The 18,311-nt window shown below is 37.8% G+C and overlaps 1 protein-coding gene across 3 annotated transcripts in view; it reads right to left on the bottom strand.

Annotated features, from left to right (window-relative positions):
* The window catches only part of ARHGAP15 (Rho GTPase activating protein 15), a 617,790-nt gene that overhangs the window by 219,618 nt on the left and 379,861 nt on the right, over positions 1-18,311 (bottom strand). For all 3 annotated transcript variants that reach the window (XM_086718493.1, XM_086718494.1, XM_025912351.2), the window contains one exon: positions 10,728-10,826. In XM_086718493.1, the coding sequence (XP_086574619.1) occupies positions 10,728-10,826 (99 nt within the window). The remainder of the gene's footprint in view (positions 1-10,727; positions 10,827-18,311) is intronic.

Genomic DNA, 18,311 nt, shown 5'->3' with positions numbered 1-18,311 from the left:
CAGAGGGAATATGCTTTTGGAATAATTAGTATGAAATTTTGTTTATCCATATGAGGCAAAGAAACCATTAAAGGGATGTCCTAAGAAGGCATAATACAATTCTGTTTGTGTTTAAGAGGAATAATGTCATCATTGAGAAGGGTGGCCTGGGAAGAAAATAGAACAAAGGCAGTGATATTAATTAGGATATTTCAAAGGAAATTATGAGTTCTAATCAAGGCCATGACAGGTAAAAGGAAGAATCAGATTCAAGAGATATTAAGAAATGAGGGACTATTAGACTTGGTGAATGATGCTCTATGAAAGTAGAGAGAACAATCTAAAATGTCCAACATGTTTCTTTTTAGGGAAATAGGCCATGATGCTATTGACTGACTTAAGGAATAAGGGAAGAATAGGCTTGTTAGGTAAAGTGATAAATGCTGTTTGGAAAAGTTGAATTTGCGATACCAGAGGAAAATTCAAGAAGGGTTGCTCTTTGACCTCAGATCTGAGAGTAAAACGTAGCTTGAGAAGTCATTCTCAAATAAGGATTTTGAAGTCATTGAAGAAACCATTGAAGGCTTTGGTATCATTCAGATCACACAGAAAGAATGGATATAGAAATAACAGAGTCAAGAATTAAACCCAGAGGAAAATGCACATTTCTTAAACTGTCAAGCTCTGGGCTAAGTACACGGACTCTAACATTATGCCATGTAATTTCAAATACATGCCAACTGCCTACCTTTAAGGCAAAAGGAAAGGAACCTTACTACAGTGATTACAATACTGTCTGCTAGGTGTTCTGCTGCCCTGTAGGAAGACTAAAGAGTTAAGTTAGCCCAACTGGTCAAAAAATGCAAAACATAACAAGAAGAGCATTATTTTTTAAAACAAGAACGATAATAGTCCTATTTTAATGGTGCTGGTATATTCAATGTCTTTGGAGAGCTTTCAATAGTGTCAGCAGAGTTTAACTTTTCTGCTGTGAAGTAAATTTGTAGAAAATAAAATCAATATCCAATAGCAAAATAATGTCAGAATTTAGAGTATTTGTATCCTGTCTTCATTAGCCTCAAATTGATAATTGTTTGTAGTTGACCATATATATCTTATTTCAAATTCTTTAACAGACTCTTTCAACTCAAAAAAATATCATCAGAATAAAAATTTCTTGAGATTTACATAGAAAATAAATACTGAATCAAGAAGACGAGATGTTCACAGGGAAGTAACCTAACACAGAACAGCACCGGCAGGTTATTCAAAGTCTGAATTAAAGGAAAAGAAAACAAAATAAAGGAAAAGACGTGGCAATGTGATGCTCCACTCTCTGTGTGGGTTATGAGACCCACGCCTACTCCTAACTATACTTAAGCATTTCACTTATAAGTCATAGTTGCCATTCAAGTACTTGATTAAAAATAGCAGGTTATTGGTGTTGAAACAATCCCTAGTGGTATATGACTTCCTCTTTCACTCTAAATCTCAGGACATTCTTATTTCCTTAAAAACGCTGTGATTTTACATCTTGTCTACAGTCTACTATAAGCTCAAGAACTCTTCCAGCAGTATCATTTTAGAGTTATTTTGGTTTTGCACAGTTTTCCTCTCAAAGTGTCTTGCCCCCCCCCCCCCCCCGCCCAATTTTTTTCTGAACTGAAAGTAGGAGGTGGCTTGAAAAGTATAAAATTCTGCAAAAAGGTCTAAAACTGGTAAGGAAAAGATTACTTAAACCCAAGAAAAACACTTGTAATTCCACAGCCTATTAGACTTTTAGATAACTTTTCACAGAATTTAGAAGAATCTCTAAGACATGAATCTTTTCAGGGGATGGGTAAATTACTCCAAAATACTCAAAGAGGAAAATATGCCAGTTCAATTACATAGACCCATGCAACTACTTCTGAAATCCACATGCCTTTTTCACTAAATATGTAGATCAATGATTAATGCTTAAGTTGGACACACTTCATTTGAAAGTGTGAAAATTCCTTGGAAAAGGAAATTCTTTTCTAGACATTTTAAAAGGAACATTATTTATTAGGAAACCCATAAAAGAGTATAATATAGCATTTTGGTCTCATTCATAGCTTCCGGAATTAATTTAAGATTTCTTAATTATCATAATTTTTTAAGCTGTACGGAAATATTTGTAAAAAATAGAATGTATAGATTCTTGTTCAACCAATAAACAACAGATCGTCTCACAAAATGAAGTGGCGCACGCCGTGAGAGTTTTGATAATTTATTTTTTTAATCAGTTGTTTCACATTATGCAACAAGAATTTTTAAAAATTCTATTTAAAAACTACAAATCCATGTTTGAATCCCAGGGCAACAAATATTTGAAAATCTCTGTCTGCCTTATTTTTTTTTTTTTTTTTGCGCCTTTTTATTGAAAACCTGAAAGCTTTCCAAATGCATGTGATTTTTTTTTCAAATTTTGTAAACATTTGCTTCCAGGCTAAAACATCCTGCCAACTTTCAGCCAAGATTATTTTTATGGTTGAACTATTAACTTCTGAATATGGGGGCTTATAATAGAAAAACTCCCAGATCCAGAACTCTCATCCTATAAATGACACCGCTATAGGATATTTTAGAGTATTACATCTCGACATGAGGAGGTGTTGCATTATTTAAATCCTCCATTCACACAATAAGAGACTAATTTCCTAGGGTATTACGTTTGGCTCTATTTCCTTCCAACTGACTCGAAGGGAAAAGTATGGTAAGAACCCAAACTTTAGCATGGGGGTGGATGTGGGAGTGGAGGTTGGAAATTAGACTCAGGCTTTATCTGGGAAGAGACATTATTTATTCTCATGCATTCTGGATGCAAAAGTGTGGGAATATCCACTGACTGATTTGACCAGAGCCACATTGCTGGATACATTAGATACCCTTTCTGGTTATTGAACTGCACACTTATTCCTCCATTAACTTCTGTTATGTTTAGGCTCTCTTTTTGATAATAAGACTATTGCTTAGACTTATTATAAGTCTATAGTCTTGCTATAAGTCTATAGCAAGTCTACAGATATATTGCTAGATGTAGATAAACTCCACTAAATGTCACTAGTCAGTACGGTGAATTAATTCCTAACCATGTGTACACACAGAATTTGTGAACATTCCATGTAAGCTTGCCATTCACAGCAAGATTTAACTTAACAAGCATTTTCTTGAGTGGGAATAAATTTCTCTGGAACAGAGAAGCAGGTATCAGGTAACTATGGTAGACTTGGTAATTGCTTCAATAACTGTCTTCTCTTCATTACTAGACCTCACAAGATTGCCCTTTTATCCACATTTGTTTTCTTAATTGCAAAATGCAGCTTTTTTCTTTCCACCTTGTCATCTCTGATTTCTTTCGGTTGTCTTTTCCAGTTTCTCTTTTGTACTCTTGCTGCCTGTTTCCTGTTTACTCTCTTTTGATTTTGTCTTCCCCTCTAGCCCTGAATGTGGCTTTCTTACAGACACAGAGGCCCCAGCATGACTACCCTAAAGAGCCAATTCCAACTTGGACCTAGCACAACACTATAGCTGTCAGGAAGGTGGCTGTCTTTGGGTTGCACTAAAACAAAACAAAACAAAGCAAAACACAAAACACAAAAACACGAAACTGGACTTAATTTCAACTTAGAAGTGAAACCTAAGGAAAATTTGCTGCAAACTTTCATGGAGCTTTTTTGGGGGATCAGCTCTTTTGTAATTGCATGTGGATGCCTAACTTTAGGCATGAAAAGCAAGCACTTAAAAAAAAAAAAAAACCCACCAACACATAGGTCAGTGCCCTCAGAAACATTTTTCTTCAGTCCACAAATATTCGCTGGGGAAAAAGAAAAGTGCTTATCTTAAACTCTTGATTTTTTTTTTTTTGAGCATGTAATTTTTATCAGTTTGTTTTGTTTTTGTTATTCTTTTTTTTCACTCACTGCTTATAAAACGAGCAAGCAGAAGTCTCTCTGGAACAAGATAGAATCATAAAAGTTTTCAAGAATCTCGTCACAAACTAAACAGTACAAATTGCACATTCCTCATGGAAGTATCAGCCTTTCGTGCGTGCCTGGATCCAACTATAATAGATTATCCCAAAGTGGGAAAGAATGAACAGTACAAAATTAGCAGAACTGGGAGCAGAGCTTGTCTAGTGAAGGCAACTTGATCTGTACTTTAGGGGCCTGGATTCTCAGGCATTGGGAAAAGACTATGTTAAGTTTTATTTTGCAAGCGAACACTTGCTAGGATCTCAAGAGGCAGACTGGTGCACTGACTCGAGTATCAGAAAAACTATAGTAACAATTATAATGCTTGGTATGTCTTAGCATATTCGTGATACTACAATCATGTCTGTTATCTGTAGAATAAATACAATAGGTGCATGGCTTACCTAATATGCAAATGAAACATATATATAGTAAATATCCATGTATCTATATATATTCCATGTTCTGAATTTTTATGACTCAGAAAAGGATATCCCTGAGTAGGTATCTAGCTATGTCTTCTTATAATATTAACAAATATGTCCAAATATTCCCACATTGGAAAAATATATTTCATTTATAATGCCAATGGCTTGTTAATGTGACCTTCTCTCAAACTTCATGTAATAGCACAGGAATTACCAAAAAGAAATAGTTAAGGTATAATAATAATTTTAGCTATTCTTTTTCCAAGTTGCTATAATCTACCCAAAGATAACTAATTGTTCAAAGTAAACATTCCACTCCAACCACAAAAGGAATCCATTACACAAACATATAATTCACAGTCATTTTTAGTGGGTTGTAAACAGTTTGGAATGAGCATAAAATGGGACAAAAATCAAAGTGAGCATTTTGAAATGAAAAAGTGTTTGCTACAAAAGGTCAGTCCCTTTGCTTGGCAAACTATGTAGAAAAGCCTGGGAAAATGCTGATCACACAAGCAATGAGGGAATTTTAAAGCCAACAGCCTCCTTGTTTCTTTAAACAGACATCGGAACCTATAACTGGATCCTGTCAAACAAACGACAGCAAAAAAAATATAACAGCTGCTAAGAAGTCAAGTTGAGAGATAAAGTTTTTGAGGCTAAGGACCTTCTCAGAAGTAGACTAAAGGTCTTTCTTAAATCTTTAAAGCAAGGTTATGGATCCCAGGGTGGCTTTTAGGCACCAAGTCAAAAATGTAACTTTGTGTATCATTCTTGTCATAGTATTTTGTGTTCCAGCAAAAAGAGGACAAACTTGTTGATTAGCTTCTGCTGAGACATTCTGCAAAGTAGCATATAGCTGGAATCGTCCGATTTGAAAGACCTGGTATCGTTTATTTTTAATAGTGGTTAAAATACCACATATAATATAAAGTTTACCATCTTAGCCATTTTTAAATGTATAGTTCAGTTGTGTTAAGGGCATTCACATTGTTTGCAACAGATCTGTAAGTGTCATTTCAATGCTGTTAAATAGTTTGAGGGCACAGTGATTAGAAGTGAGACTTATGGAGGAAGAATGTGTTGTTAAACCATATTCCAAAGGATGAATGCCTATCCAAACAGAATTAATTTGGATAATTAGTCCAACAGTCCTATTCCCTTACAAACAAAAATACATTGGACGTATAAAAATATATTTACAAGAGAAATATGCCTTTCCATTATCCATAATTATATACAAAGAAGTCTTTGGTAAAGTTTGGTATTGTCGGGTGCAAAAAAGTACCGGCTTAGCATTGAGGCATGTCTTTCGGGTAGGTCACATGAAATGACTCCTTATATTGCATTGCCATGACACATCAAGAAAATAACCTGGGAAATAAGGTGAAATTAAACTTCTGCTCTTAACGGAAGGCTAAAGCCAGACAAATATGTGTTTATTATTCAGGGTTTATTGTGTCATTTAAACATATTTGATATTAATTAGTATTTAATAATACATTTAATACATTGGATATATTTAAGGTGGACCTGATGATTTGATACGATTACTACAGTCAAACTAAGTTAACATATCCTCTCCTCCCATATCTACTAATTTGTGTGTGTGTGATGAGAATGCCTGCAATCTTCTGTCTTAGCATATTTCCAGTATCCAATCCGTTGTTAACTGTAGTCATCATGCCTGTCCATTAGATATCTAGATTCATTCATCCCAGATAACTGCAATTTTGTGCCCTTTCACCAATATCTCCCCTTTATCCCCACTCCCTATTATGCGATTTTTAAGCAGACAAACTCCCCTTACCTTAAAAGAATATTGCAATGCTTATTTTTCTCTTCTAGTATCTGTTCTTTTCTTTCATAACACTCACCATAGTTTGGTACTCAGGTCTTTTTGCTTAAAGTATATCTCCTCTATATGCTCAACTGGTAGCATGGAAGATGACACAGGGGTAGGCAGTAAATAGCTACTTGTTGCCGGAATACAATAAACACTTGATATTTGTTACATCATTCAAACAACATTTACTGAATGCCTACAATGTGTCAGGTACTGTGTGGGGTTCTTTCCCAGTAATGCACTTAGCAGTCTGCTAGTTACATACTTTACGTAAAAAGAATGATAGGTCATGGTCTTAATACCAATTACACCAGTTTAGACTACATTGTTTAAGTCACATCTCCTAAGCACTTGTCTTCCGAGAGATACAGGTATAACCCTACTTGTAAGAAAGCAATCTCTGTACATTTTGGGGTCATCCTAAACAACACAAAATTTCTATAAAGCAGTGCAAAAATAGACTTCTCGCTGCTTAGATCTACATACAACCTGTATGTCCAACGCTTCCCTCTGCATGCTTGTTCCCCCAGACCTCAAAGTATCAGATGATCTCATGCTTTGGGTCACCTTATCATATGTGTTGAGCATTAGCTGAACAATGATTCAATATTTTCACAGAAACTGCTTTGGAAGAAGAAATATAAACTGAGTTTGTCTTTGGATACTTATGATACTCACATACAGTAAAACCTTGGATTGTGAGTAACTTATTCTGCGAGTGTTCCTCAAGACGAGCAAACATTTCTAATACATTTTCACTGGATAAATGAGCGATGTCTTGCAATACAAGTAGTATGTGACTCCGAATGTCACATGATCACAACTGAGCCAATGGTTCTTGAAATTTGCTTTGATATATGAGTGCTTTGGATTACAAGCCTGTTTCTGGAATGAAGTATGTTCGCAAACCAAGGTTTCCTAGTACATGGTCTACAACTGTAAAGGCGACACAAGTGTGAATGAACGACTTGGAGGCGCTTTAAAGGCTAACATGCTCCTTTACAAGTTCCCTCCAAGTTTTGTGTATGTTCTCTAGGCTGAGCAGACAATGTCAGAAACCACAGAAATAACTTTAATCTGGTTATAATAGTTGGTGAGGGGGAGAATGGCCTGGTGGTTTAGAGGAATAAAGGAAACCAAATCAAGATAAGGAAGCACACTAAATAAGTTACTCGCTAAATTGGTTTACATTTGGCTCACTAATAGATTTTCTTCTAGGCATGCAAAATTTAAAATGTGACTAATATCACTTTACCAGGGTTGATTAAAGAATGCATCTGTGCCAAGCACTGCACAGAATTTCCCTGTGGACACAATGGGAGCATGAGCAATTCGGTTCTGTCAATTGCAAGCAAGTGAGACAAATAACTGAATGAATGAATGAATCAATCAATCAATCAATCAGTCAGTCAATCAATGGTGAGCTCTGCCTCCCTGATACTGTTTTATTCAAAATCAAGCATGCAAGAGCATTTAGAAAAGGAGAGCTCTTGGGGTGCCTGAGTGGCTCAGTCAGTTAAGCATCTAACTCTTGGTTTCAGCTCAGGTCATGATCTCATGGTCACGGGATCAAGCCCCACGTCTGGCTCTGTGCTGAGCATGGAGCCTGCTTGGAATTCTCTCTCTCTCTCTCTCTCTCTCTCTCTCTCTCTCTCTCTCCCCCTCTGCACCTCCTTGCTCTCTCTCTCTCTTTCTCTGTTTCTCTCAAAATAAATAAACATTTAAAAATATAGCTACAATTTAAGGATGAGGTTTTTTTTGTAAAAGCAGGGGCAAAAATCTTAAGAGAAAAAGAGAGAAAGGAAACACATCATTTTATTATAGCCCATGTATGCTATGATGGGTTTTTTTGAGGACATTTCCCCCAGAGTGTGAAAGTAGACACACAATTCTCATTAAATGTGCCTTTCCCATAACTGGTCCATGAGCATTTCCCATGACTCTGCAGTTGAGTATCTTGGCTGGAAGAGGATCTGGCCATTAGAAGGAGGGCTCTAGATATGCTGAGTCCCAGCCGTGCCGAGAGACTTGGCACCTTTATATGCTACTTCCTAATACCAACCCCAGCATAAAATGTCATCAGAAGCCTGCATAAACATTGGACTTAGATTCACATAAATTATTTCTGTCCTAAGGTGCTCTCTGCCAGAATTTAGTAAAAACAACACTTTGAGTAAATAGAATTGGCATATAAATGTAAGAATATTAATCCAACAAAATGATCATAGAAAAATATAATCAAAAGTACACATTTGTAAATCTTGCAATGATGTGAGAGGTTTATCTTGTGCCTCTGAGTTTTTATTGAACATTTCCATAGAGTTCCTTTAAGCTGATGCTGCCAAAGTGCTTTGAATTATCAGTTGCTTTGTGGAATTGTAAAGTCGTTGAGTTTCATTAAAATGCTTAGGATTTATTTTAATAATCATATGTGTGATTAGTGCCTGTTTAGTGCTGGGTCGACAAATTCATTTTAAGAGTAAACATTGGGACAATGAAATATAATGCTAGATATGATTGCTGCTGTCAGCAAAAACATTCTTATTTTATTAAAAATCACCAACATGGGGCGCCTGGGTGGCGCAGTCGGTTAAGCGTCCGACTTCAGCCAGATCACGATCTCGCGGTCTGGGAGTTCGAGCCCCGCGTCAGGCTCTGGGCTGATGGCTCAGAGCCTGGAGCCTGTTTCTGATTCTGTGTCTCCCTCTCTCTCTGCCCCTCCCCCGTTCATGCTCTGTCTCTCTCTGTCCCAAAAATAAATAAACGTTGAAAAAAAAAATTAAAAAAAAAAATCACCAACAAATGCTATGAACAGAAGATACAGTTTCTATTTATAGATATTTTCAACACTACAATATTATGGTATCTGCATACCACAGGACTATATCTAGCAGTTTTCATTTTGCCTAGGGTATGTACATATACAAAGAGGTACAGAGCCCCCCCCCCTTTTTTTTATATGTGCACATGTCTTTTTAAGTATAGCTCCCCCCAAAGTCCTATTTGGATATTTGCTCTAATATAATAGTGCTCACACTGTCAGGCTTGAGTATTTATAAGTGGATGAAGATCTCCTGAAAATAATGATAATTTAGCTATTGGCAATAATAACATTATAACATTCTCAGTGATCCATTTTGGCTTTAAGTACTTATTAAATAATATTTATTCCTAAATTATGAACTTATAAAATTAAATGAGATTGCAACATGCAATAAAAACACATTTCTCTCTAAACTCCAATTGACTCCATTCCTCACAGATACCTCTCCTTGTGTTCATTCTGCTTTTACTGTTTTCTACTCTCTGTGAGCTCTCAGCTCTTCTCTCTGATGTGTTGATATGCTTTCCCCCAAAGCCACTCTCTTTATCTACCTTCCCTACCCACTCGTCCCCTTCTTGTTATTCTCTCATTCCCTACTGATATGGGAATAATAGGATCCCAAGGCTGTCCTTACAGTATAATTAAAGTATGAATTTCCAGGAGTTGGAAATTGCAGACCATTTTTATTATGCCTCTATAATAAAGCCAGGTAACACTGAGAGAATTAAAATGGCTTTTTCCTAGTAGATAACTTGGTAAAGATTTTTTCCCCTTGGTTCTATTGTTTTAAGAGACTGGGAGCTGAAAATGGGAATAGGTTCACCATTTCTTTTTCTGAAAACACCTCTATCTTTTACATGATATATATCCCCCTAGATCCTGGGAATATGTTGTAAACTTGTAACAGATGGTGATGAAGCTCCACATTTTTATACAATATATTTTTTTGAGATTCTGCATCTACTGTATGTATCTTCCAGGGAAAATGACCTTGAATGAATGAAGTCATAGTCGGAAGGAAAAACACCCCACAGATAGACCAGCATAGAAATGATGAGTCAATTGGGTTTTGTTTTGTTCCCTTTGGTAAGATGAAATAATTTCAGATGAAAAACAGAATGTTGAAATATAGGAAACAAAGGTCATCTTAACACTGGAGGTGCATCTGTTAATTGTTCAGAAAAACCAGTTAGCCATATTCTATATTGAACAGAAACACACAGAAGATGGGATATCACTGTTTGCAAGTAGGAATGCTATTTGCTTCACTTGGGTAATGTTGGGGGCTTACCAAAAATTGTTCTGGCACAACATCTACCAGCATGAATGTTAGGAGGGTTCTAACACTGTGAGTGCTGATATTTTATGAATGTTTTATCACTGGCTGGAAAACAAGAAGTTAGCAATTGAATCAACAACATGTCAGACAGACAAAATATTAAAAAAAGAGAACATTAGAACATAGGGAATTACTGATGTCCCTATTGTAAAAACAAACTGAAGTTAATAAGAAACTTGATCCTCTTAACCGATTAACAAAAGTCAAGTTTTAATTGCATGGCTTCCCAGACAAATCAAGTGGCGCTGTTAACTTGAGCATTGGTTGTTTAGAGGGTACGCTAATGGGGGAAATTACTACATATTCAGTTACCCACCTCTTTTTTCGACAGCTTCAATGCATTGCTTTACAAACCGTGGAACTGTGGAATTTTCACGTTCACACACTGTGTGCAGATGAGAGCCAAAAATTTGATCTGCAAAAGAAACAAAGATGAGCTTCATTAAAATCCAAGATTGCGTTGTTCTTTAATTTGATTCTGTTTCCATACCCACTGCATGCTGAAATCTGTGTCTTGCATAGGAATCGATTTTTTGCTTTAATTCCAAAGGGTCTATTGCAGAGATAAAAAATCCGTAACTCCCTCCTTCATGGAACAAGACTGGCCCCAGAGAAAGAAAACTAACACTCTGCCATCGATTAGGCAGGGATGACAGAGTAAGTTATAGTCTCTCTGGGCATAACTTTGTTGTTTATAAAATAATGACAAGGAATTAAGAAAACTTCTACAAAATAATTAATCTTAATGATTTGGTGTCTTGACTGTTTTAGAAGAAATTTATCAATGATCACCAAAATTATAATTTTATCAGCATTTTGAAAGATTCGTTCTGTGGGTCAATGATATTTGAAGACGCAAGTTCCAGGAGATTTACTTTGAAGTGAATTTCTTAACATCTCTCCTGCCTTGAATGCCCTTCCTCTTCTCTAATCTAAGTATCCCCTTTCCTTTCTAGCTCAACTCCGACCACACTTTCTCCACAAATTCTTTTCTTCCTATCTCAGCTTTGTGTTTCCTTTGACATAGGTTCTTTGGCATACCATTTCTTCCGGATGTTAATAGGCAATTTAGGGGCGGGGGTGGGGGGGAAGCCTGTGATCAAAATGGTTTAGCAATGTTGGATTAAACAAAGTTAAACAAGTTTCTTTCATGTGTATTTGCAGCCTGTGATATGCCAACGTGCCCTGGGAATCTCCACAGGGGGCTGGAGGATGCGCTATTTCCCCAACTTATTTGAGTAAGCTCCTTTTGTTTCAAAGGGCATCTCTCCAGACTGATGCTTCTGAGAACACACTCTGAAACCCTAGCCTAGTCTTCTCATTTGGAGCACGATTTATACTACCTTGCATCGTGTATTTACATTTATAATATACGGGATGTATTTTCTCAAAGCAGATTCTGAGTGTTTACATCACCTATGAGTTTATATAGTCACCAGTGCTCAGCTCAGATTCTGGCCACAGAATTCGCTCATAGATATTTTTTATTGTAGTAAAATATACATAATGTAAAATTCCCCCCATAACCATTTTTACATGTACAGTTCAGTGGCATTAAGCACACGTACATTCTCGTGTAATCATCACCACCATCCATTTCCAGGTTTTTTTTAAAAACAGTATAGATGATTATTACTCGTAACGAAACAAATATTTAGTAGGTTCAAGGGCTTCCCACCTTGCTCAAAATGAACTCCAACTCCCTACTGCAGCTTCCAAGCCAATACGTGACCTGCCCTCCCACCCATTAATTGATTTCATTTGTGTCCTTTCTCCTCTCTCTCCCTCATCACTTGCCTGCAGCCACTCTGTCCACATTGCTGATGTTTGTCCATGCCAAGCAAAGTTCTGCCTCAGGGACTTTGTACTTACTATGACCTCTGCATGAAACTCCATTGCATTAGGGGTTTTTTGTAGCCTTTCCTACCCACTTTTTTTTTCACTGCCTCACTGCAATAGGATCTTGCCATGATACTTCCCTGTTTTACTTTCCTTAGAGCACTTACCTCCACCTGGCATATTAGATTGATGTGTTTATGGGTTAGTTGTTTCTCCTACTTAGAATGCAAAACCCAGAAAAGTAAAGACTATACCTATTTATTTATTTCTTTTCTTTCTTTCTTTCTTTCTTTCTTTCTTTCTTTCTTTTGGCACATGCATAAGTGGGGGAGGGGCAAAGGGATAGGGAGAGAGAGAATCTCACCCAGCATGGAGCCCCAAGAGGGCTCTAACTCACAACTGTGAAATCATGAAATCAAGAGTTGGACATTTTACCAACTGAGCCACCCAGGCATGCCTAGATTACATCTATTTCCTTTCTTACTGGGTCCCTAGTGACTAGACAACGTTTGGCATATACTAGAAGTTCAACAAACCTTTATTAAATGATGGACTGCAAGACATTGTCTTAATCAGCAGTGGAGGTCGTTGATACATTTAAAAAAATCTTTGTAGTAGAAGTGGGGAGAAAAATAAAACACAGCATAACAGAATGGTAAGTGAAATATTACAAAGGGGTAGTCAAAATGAAATGTGGTGAGACTTCATGGAAGGCATGATTTTCACCCATTACTTAGAAAAGGTGATGGCTTAAATTAAGAACAACCCAGCAAGGAGGGAAGTAACTACGTCTAAAGTGACAATATAATATATTTCAATATGAAAATGCACAATTTTCATCCAAGAGACAGAAACATGATACGCCCAAAAATATCACCATAGTGTAGACAAGTTGGAAATAATCATGGGTATTTGCTTTGAATACTCGGTCAATAACAAAGGTTTGTTCAAAAACAGTGAGCTACTACCATAAGACAAAACGACATAAAATACTATTTAAGAAAAATAACCCAAAACTTCCAATGGAATAATTTAAGTTGGTTAGAGATCACAGTCAAGAAGAATTGCTACAAAATCCAAAACCCTCTAATGGAAATTATGACTCAAATCTATTTCACAAATAGTTATTGAGCATGTGGCGGGACATCAGGGCAACCTCAGTGCCCATGAAAGACTTACCAGAGAAGAACTTAATCCTTAAGTAAAAGGAAGACTTACTTGAAGAGGTAAGAGTGGGGATAAAAGGCCATTGAGGGAAGATGGAAGAAAGGTATACAAACACATCAGTGATGGGAACAATGACAGGAAGAATGAGATGTGCTGAGGGAAATATTCACTCTTAGAGAAATTTTGATGTATTAAGCTTTAAAAGAGGATGAATATGGTGTTATGAAGTCTTAAATATTAAGTCAGGTAGGTTAAATTATTTGACTTGTGCAGATACCAATGATTTCTTATACATACACTATTCTTTCACCAACTTCTTTCTTGTTTTTAGATCCATTCATAAGACAGAGCCTGAAAATGTTCCTTATTGGCTTCTGCCTTCCTTGCAACTCTTGGTGGTTAGAGAGCTCTGATCAGCAAAATGTAAGGGGAAATGACTTGGGAAACTACAAGAGATTTTTTTTTTGTCAGATAAAAGGAGAGGGGTGTATTAAGGCACTTTTTCTTTTTCGTTCCTGCTTTGAACATCACTGTGCAATCATGCGATGCTTGGAGCCACTGAAGCAATCTTATCACCACGAGGCAACAAGCTGTAGACAATGGCTAACAGGATTTTTAAAAAGGTTACAAAAACCCTGAGACTTCAATGACATTGTTGATGTTCTAAACCTAGAACATTTTTTCTAGACTTCTTATTATGTGATGTAATATAAGTCATTTTAAACTGGGGATTCTATCCCCTACAGCCAAAACATTCATGACCAAATGGAGGCACTTGTTGTGAAGAAGACTGAACACAAGGAGATCAGCTAAGAGGGTAATGTGATTGCCTAGGAAGGTGTTATGAAGACCAGAATGAGGATAGAAGTGTGGTGAATTTAATCATTGTTCACAATTCTTCTCTTCTCTGAATTAGATTTGTACGTTCACCTCTTTTGCCATGTGACTGTGTGGTAAAACTCACTAGAGTGGACAATACTGACTTGTGCCGTTTCACTGATGTTGGGCTTGGCTATAAACTTGCTTTGGACAATGCAGGGTGAGTAAAAATGACTATGTGTCAGTTCCAGATGGAGGCCTTAAGAGGCATTACACATTTGTACTCACCTGCCTGTTTTTCTGCTATTGCCAAGACAAAAGCTTCCCTGGGTAGCTGTTGCCCTTTCAGTCTGGCTTCAGAATTAATACATAAGGCACAGATCTGTGGCCAATGCTCAGTTGGGAGATAAGTCTAGTCAAACCTGCAGCTTAGGGTAGAGCTGTCCAGTCAAGCTTGTCCCAGGCTACTTGACCCACAGACATATCAAAAATAAATGCTTCTGGTTGTTTGTCACTGAGATTTTGTGTTTCTTTGTTATGCAGCAATAGCTTACTGATAAAGATGATACCAGGAGTCCAGGTTGTTGGTAAATTAAGCTATGCTATGAGAATGAAAGCAAAGAGAATTGACAGGACATGGAAATTGAAATGGAGGAGCAAATAAATAGGGGAAAAAATCTGAATTTGTTAGGAATGTGGAATTATGCATCAGTTTAGATTGCACCTTAAGGAGGAGTCTCAAAGGAAATTTCTCATTTCTCTCATCTTAATTTTTAAAAAAAGGTTTTTTTTTTAATTTTTGAGAGAGAGGGAGCACAGGGGAAGGGCAGAGAGACAGACATACAGAATCTGAAGCAGGCTCCAGGCTCCCAGCTGTCAGCACAGAGCCCGACGTGGGGCTCGAACTCACGGACTGTGAGATCATGACCTGATCCAAAGTCCAATGCTTAACCGACTGAGCCACCCAGATGCCCCTCCCCTTAAATTAACTCATTATACTTTACCTAATGTTATGGCACTGTTTACTCTGTATTCTTTCCAGATCAATTCCATTCTATCAAATTCAAATCAGCGACTATTTCATGAGCACCTGTCATTTGCTGGATATTGTGAAGAATACAAAATCTGATTCATCCACTTGGTGACTGTTTATCACATGCCCACTATAGGCCAGGCACTGTGCTCCAGCTCCATCACTGTGCAGTGATGCCTGAAGCACAATCTCCTACAGTCTGGGGTGGTGGTGGTGGACAGTGCTCACAAACATTTTCAATATCATGTGATTGGTGCCATTGCAAGGATGTGTAGTAATAACAGTGAGGCTTTGTCGTACACTTACACTAAGCCAGGCATGGTTCAAAGCACTTTATATATTCTAACCTTATTAAATCTTTACACTAGTCGTCAACCCTTTGGTGGTAGATACTATTAACCTTATTTTATGGGAGAGGAAACAGAGGCCCCCAAATAGTGTGTCTTATGTCCATAGTAACAACACATCAGGCTCTAAGTAAGGAAAGACGAAAGGTAATAACTGACCGAAGAAAATGAAGCCAAGGGGTGATTTTTGTAGGATTTGTTAACTGGATGCAGAAGGTGAGCCAACTCACCAGAGAGAGAGAGAGGATTTCCAAGTTTCTTGCTTGATTAAAGGAGACTGACATGCAGAACCCCGAGGGTTCGGAGAAGAATAGAAAGACTGGTATTCAGGAGTTGGGATAAGCATTTCAGATGCAGAAGAATAATGACAGGAAACAAAAGTGAAAAGTTCTCATTGGATTTTGGTAACTCAGAGGCTACTGGTGACCATGAGAGAAATGACTTTAGTAGAAGAAGGGAGTTGAAAAGCAGATGGTTGCAGACAAGGTTTGAAGAGAAGGCGAGGAAGTGAAAACAGCAAATGGACTTCTGCTGTCAGCGTAGTGCTGGCAATTCATTAATTATTAGGGAAGATGGGACCTGGGAAGGATTTTGAGCTAGGGTGGATAAGAGAAAATTTCAACTCCAGGGTGTTTTTGATTGCCATGGTGTACTGGAGGGGATGAGGTGCACTACTGGCTACTTTGGATTGATGGAAAGTGGGAGGTGGGGGAGGTGCATCACCGCCACTTGCTGGGTGGTCCCAGCAAGTGCAGGCAACCCCTGACTGAAAAACTGTCCCTCCTGATTGCTGATAGTGTCCTGGTGAGAAAAGAGCCTAGATATGATGAACTGAATTAGACAGAAGGGAGATGTTTGCTTTTACTAGTTACCAGAAAAGCCAAAAATTGTCTTCTTAACTCTAGCCTCTCTTTCAACTGGCTATACTCATCCAAGAAGATATGTCTTTGGAATAGAAGAACTTAGCATCTATGGTAAAGCTGCTTAAATGAAAGGTTGTCATAGAACCCAAGCCATGCCAGTGAGATTCTCCTTCAAAAGAAGGAGTGGAATTAGAAGTGGAATACTACAGACTGAGGTAGTGAGTTCCAGGGATTTGAATAGTAAGACTGCCTAGATTTAGACATGGGGTGCCAGGGGCAGCTATTTGGGGAGATGGACATGTGCAATGGGTTAGTGGGTCCAGGAACTAATTCGCAGAGAGAGGCAAATGAAGCAGACACAACTTAGCTTCTCAGTTTCTGTTGCCTAACTCCAGAGATCATATATCCTTTCCATGGGGTGCCATGATGTAACCTTGGTTTTGACAATAACTCCCATTTTATTTGAATACTTTTGAGTAAACTTCTGCTTACTGAAACCAAATAAACTTAACTAGAACATGAACATAGCATTGGCCACAAGGTTTCAGGAGAGGGCTTACACTCACAATACAAAGGGTCTGTCTCGGCTAAATAGATCAATGAGATCCACTGTTACAGATGGCACTGGTTAGGAACAATATCGTGTATGTCTATTGGTTTTATAGGTGCCGGAACTATTCTCTTATTCTCTGATAAGATCACTCTGGTTTTCCTTTGGGTATGATCCCTTTCTCATATTAGTTACCATTTGGCTTAAGTGGTGCTGACTCCACCACCTCTAGCTCCAGGGATGAACATGCATTTCATCTCCCTGACCATAGCAATTGGTTCAGACATGAACACATGGCCCAAATGGATCTGGTGGAGTAAATCCTAAGGCTTTTTCTATTGCTACTGGGAGAAAGAAGCCTTCGTTCTACAGGAGTTGATAAACTACTGGGACATGAGTCTGAGCTTCCAGAAGTTGTGTTGCCACCTTCTGGGAAGACATACTAGAGAATTAAGCCAACAGAGTGGAAAGAAGCTGAATAAGGGAGAAAATAAAGATTTGATAGCATTTGTGCTCCTAGATCCAATCATGCCTGAAGCTATCCCTTGGACTTTTCAATTAAGTAGTTCAATAAATTCCATTCTTACTTTTGCAGTTTGGACAAGTTTCTACCAATTAGAGTAAAAAGAATCTTGACCGCAACATTAGCCTTCAACATGAAATGATAGATCATATAACTTGGAGATGACGATGCACATAAAATGACATTGCAAAGTAAAAAGTGTTACCTAAAGAAAATAAATCGTAGAGATTTAGCTAAAATGTCAATGCCAAATTTAAGGGCTGTTGTAGGCTCTCCACCCATCTGTAAATTTGACACAGTCCAGAGATTGATACACCAAGGAGGACCATTGAGTTACAGGAATGTGTTTGAACCACATCTTAAAATGGTAAAAGGAAAGGGGAAGGGAGAGAGAGAGTATTCTGTTTTCTCGGTAAACATTAATGAACTAGCTTTGTCTCCTAAACTTCCATGCCTGTTGTCCTGGCATAACATTAAGGCTTCTTTCTGTTTTCCCCTTCTTTATGGTATTCCCAAAAAGGGTACAGTACAGAACCCCGAGGTCCCGACTCCCTACCTACATTCCCATCTATGGGCTCACTAGCAATCCTTTCTTCCTCTCTTAACAACTTTTTGTATTTAGGAAACACCTCTTGCTAAGGGATTCCAATATTTTTGGAATGCTCCACAAATGCCTATGGCCTTGGCTGGTGTGATCATTATGCCTTCCTTCTACTGCTTCAGCACTTATACCTGGGGTGGCAGGCAACACATTGGTTG

Source organism: Puma concolor, chromosome C1 (genome assembly GCF_028749965.1).
Source record: "Puma concolor isolate L17-30 chromosome C1, mPumCon1.1.hap2, whole genome shotgun sequence".
NCBI classification, from domain to species: Eukaryota; Metazoa; Chordata; class Mammalia; order Carnivora; family Felidae; genus Puma; species Puma concolor.
The sequence above is the reverse complement of the archived record's forward strand: the minus strand, read 5'-3'. Positions and strand labels throughout refer to the sequence as shown.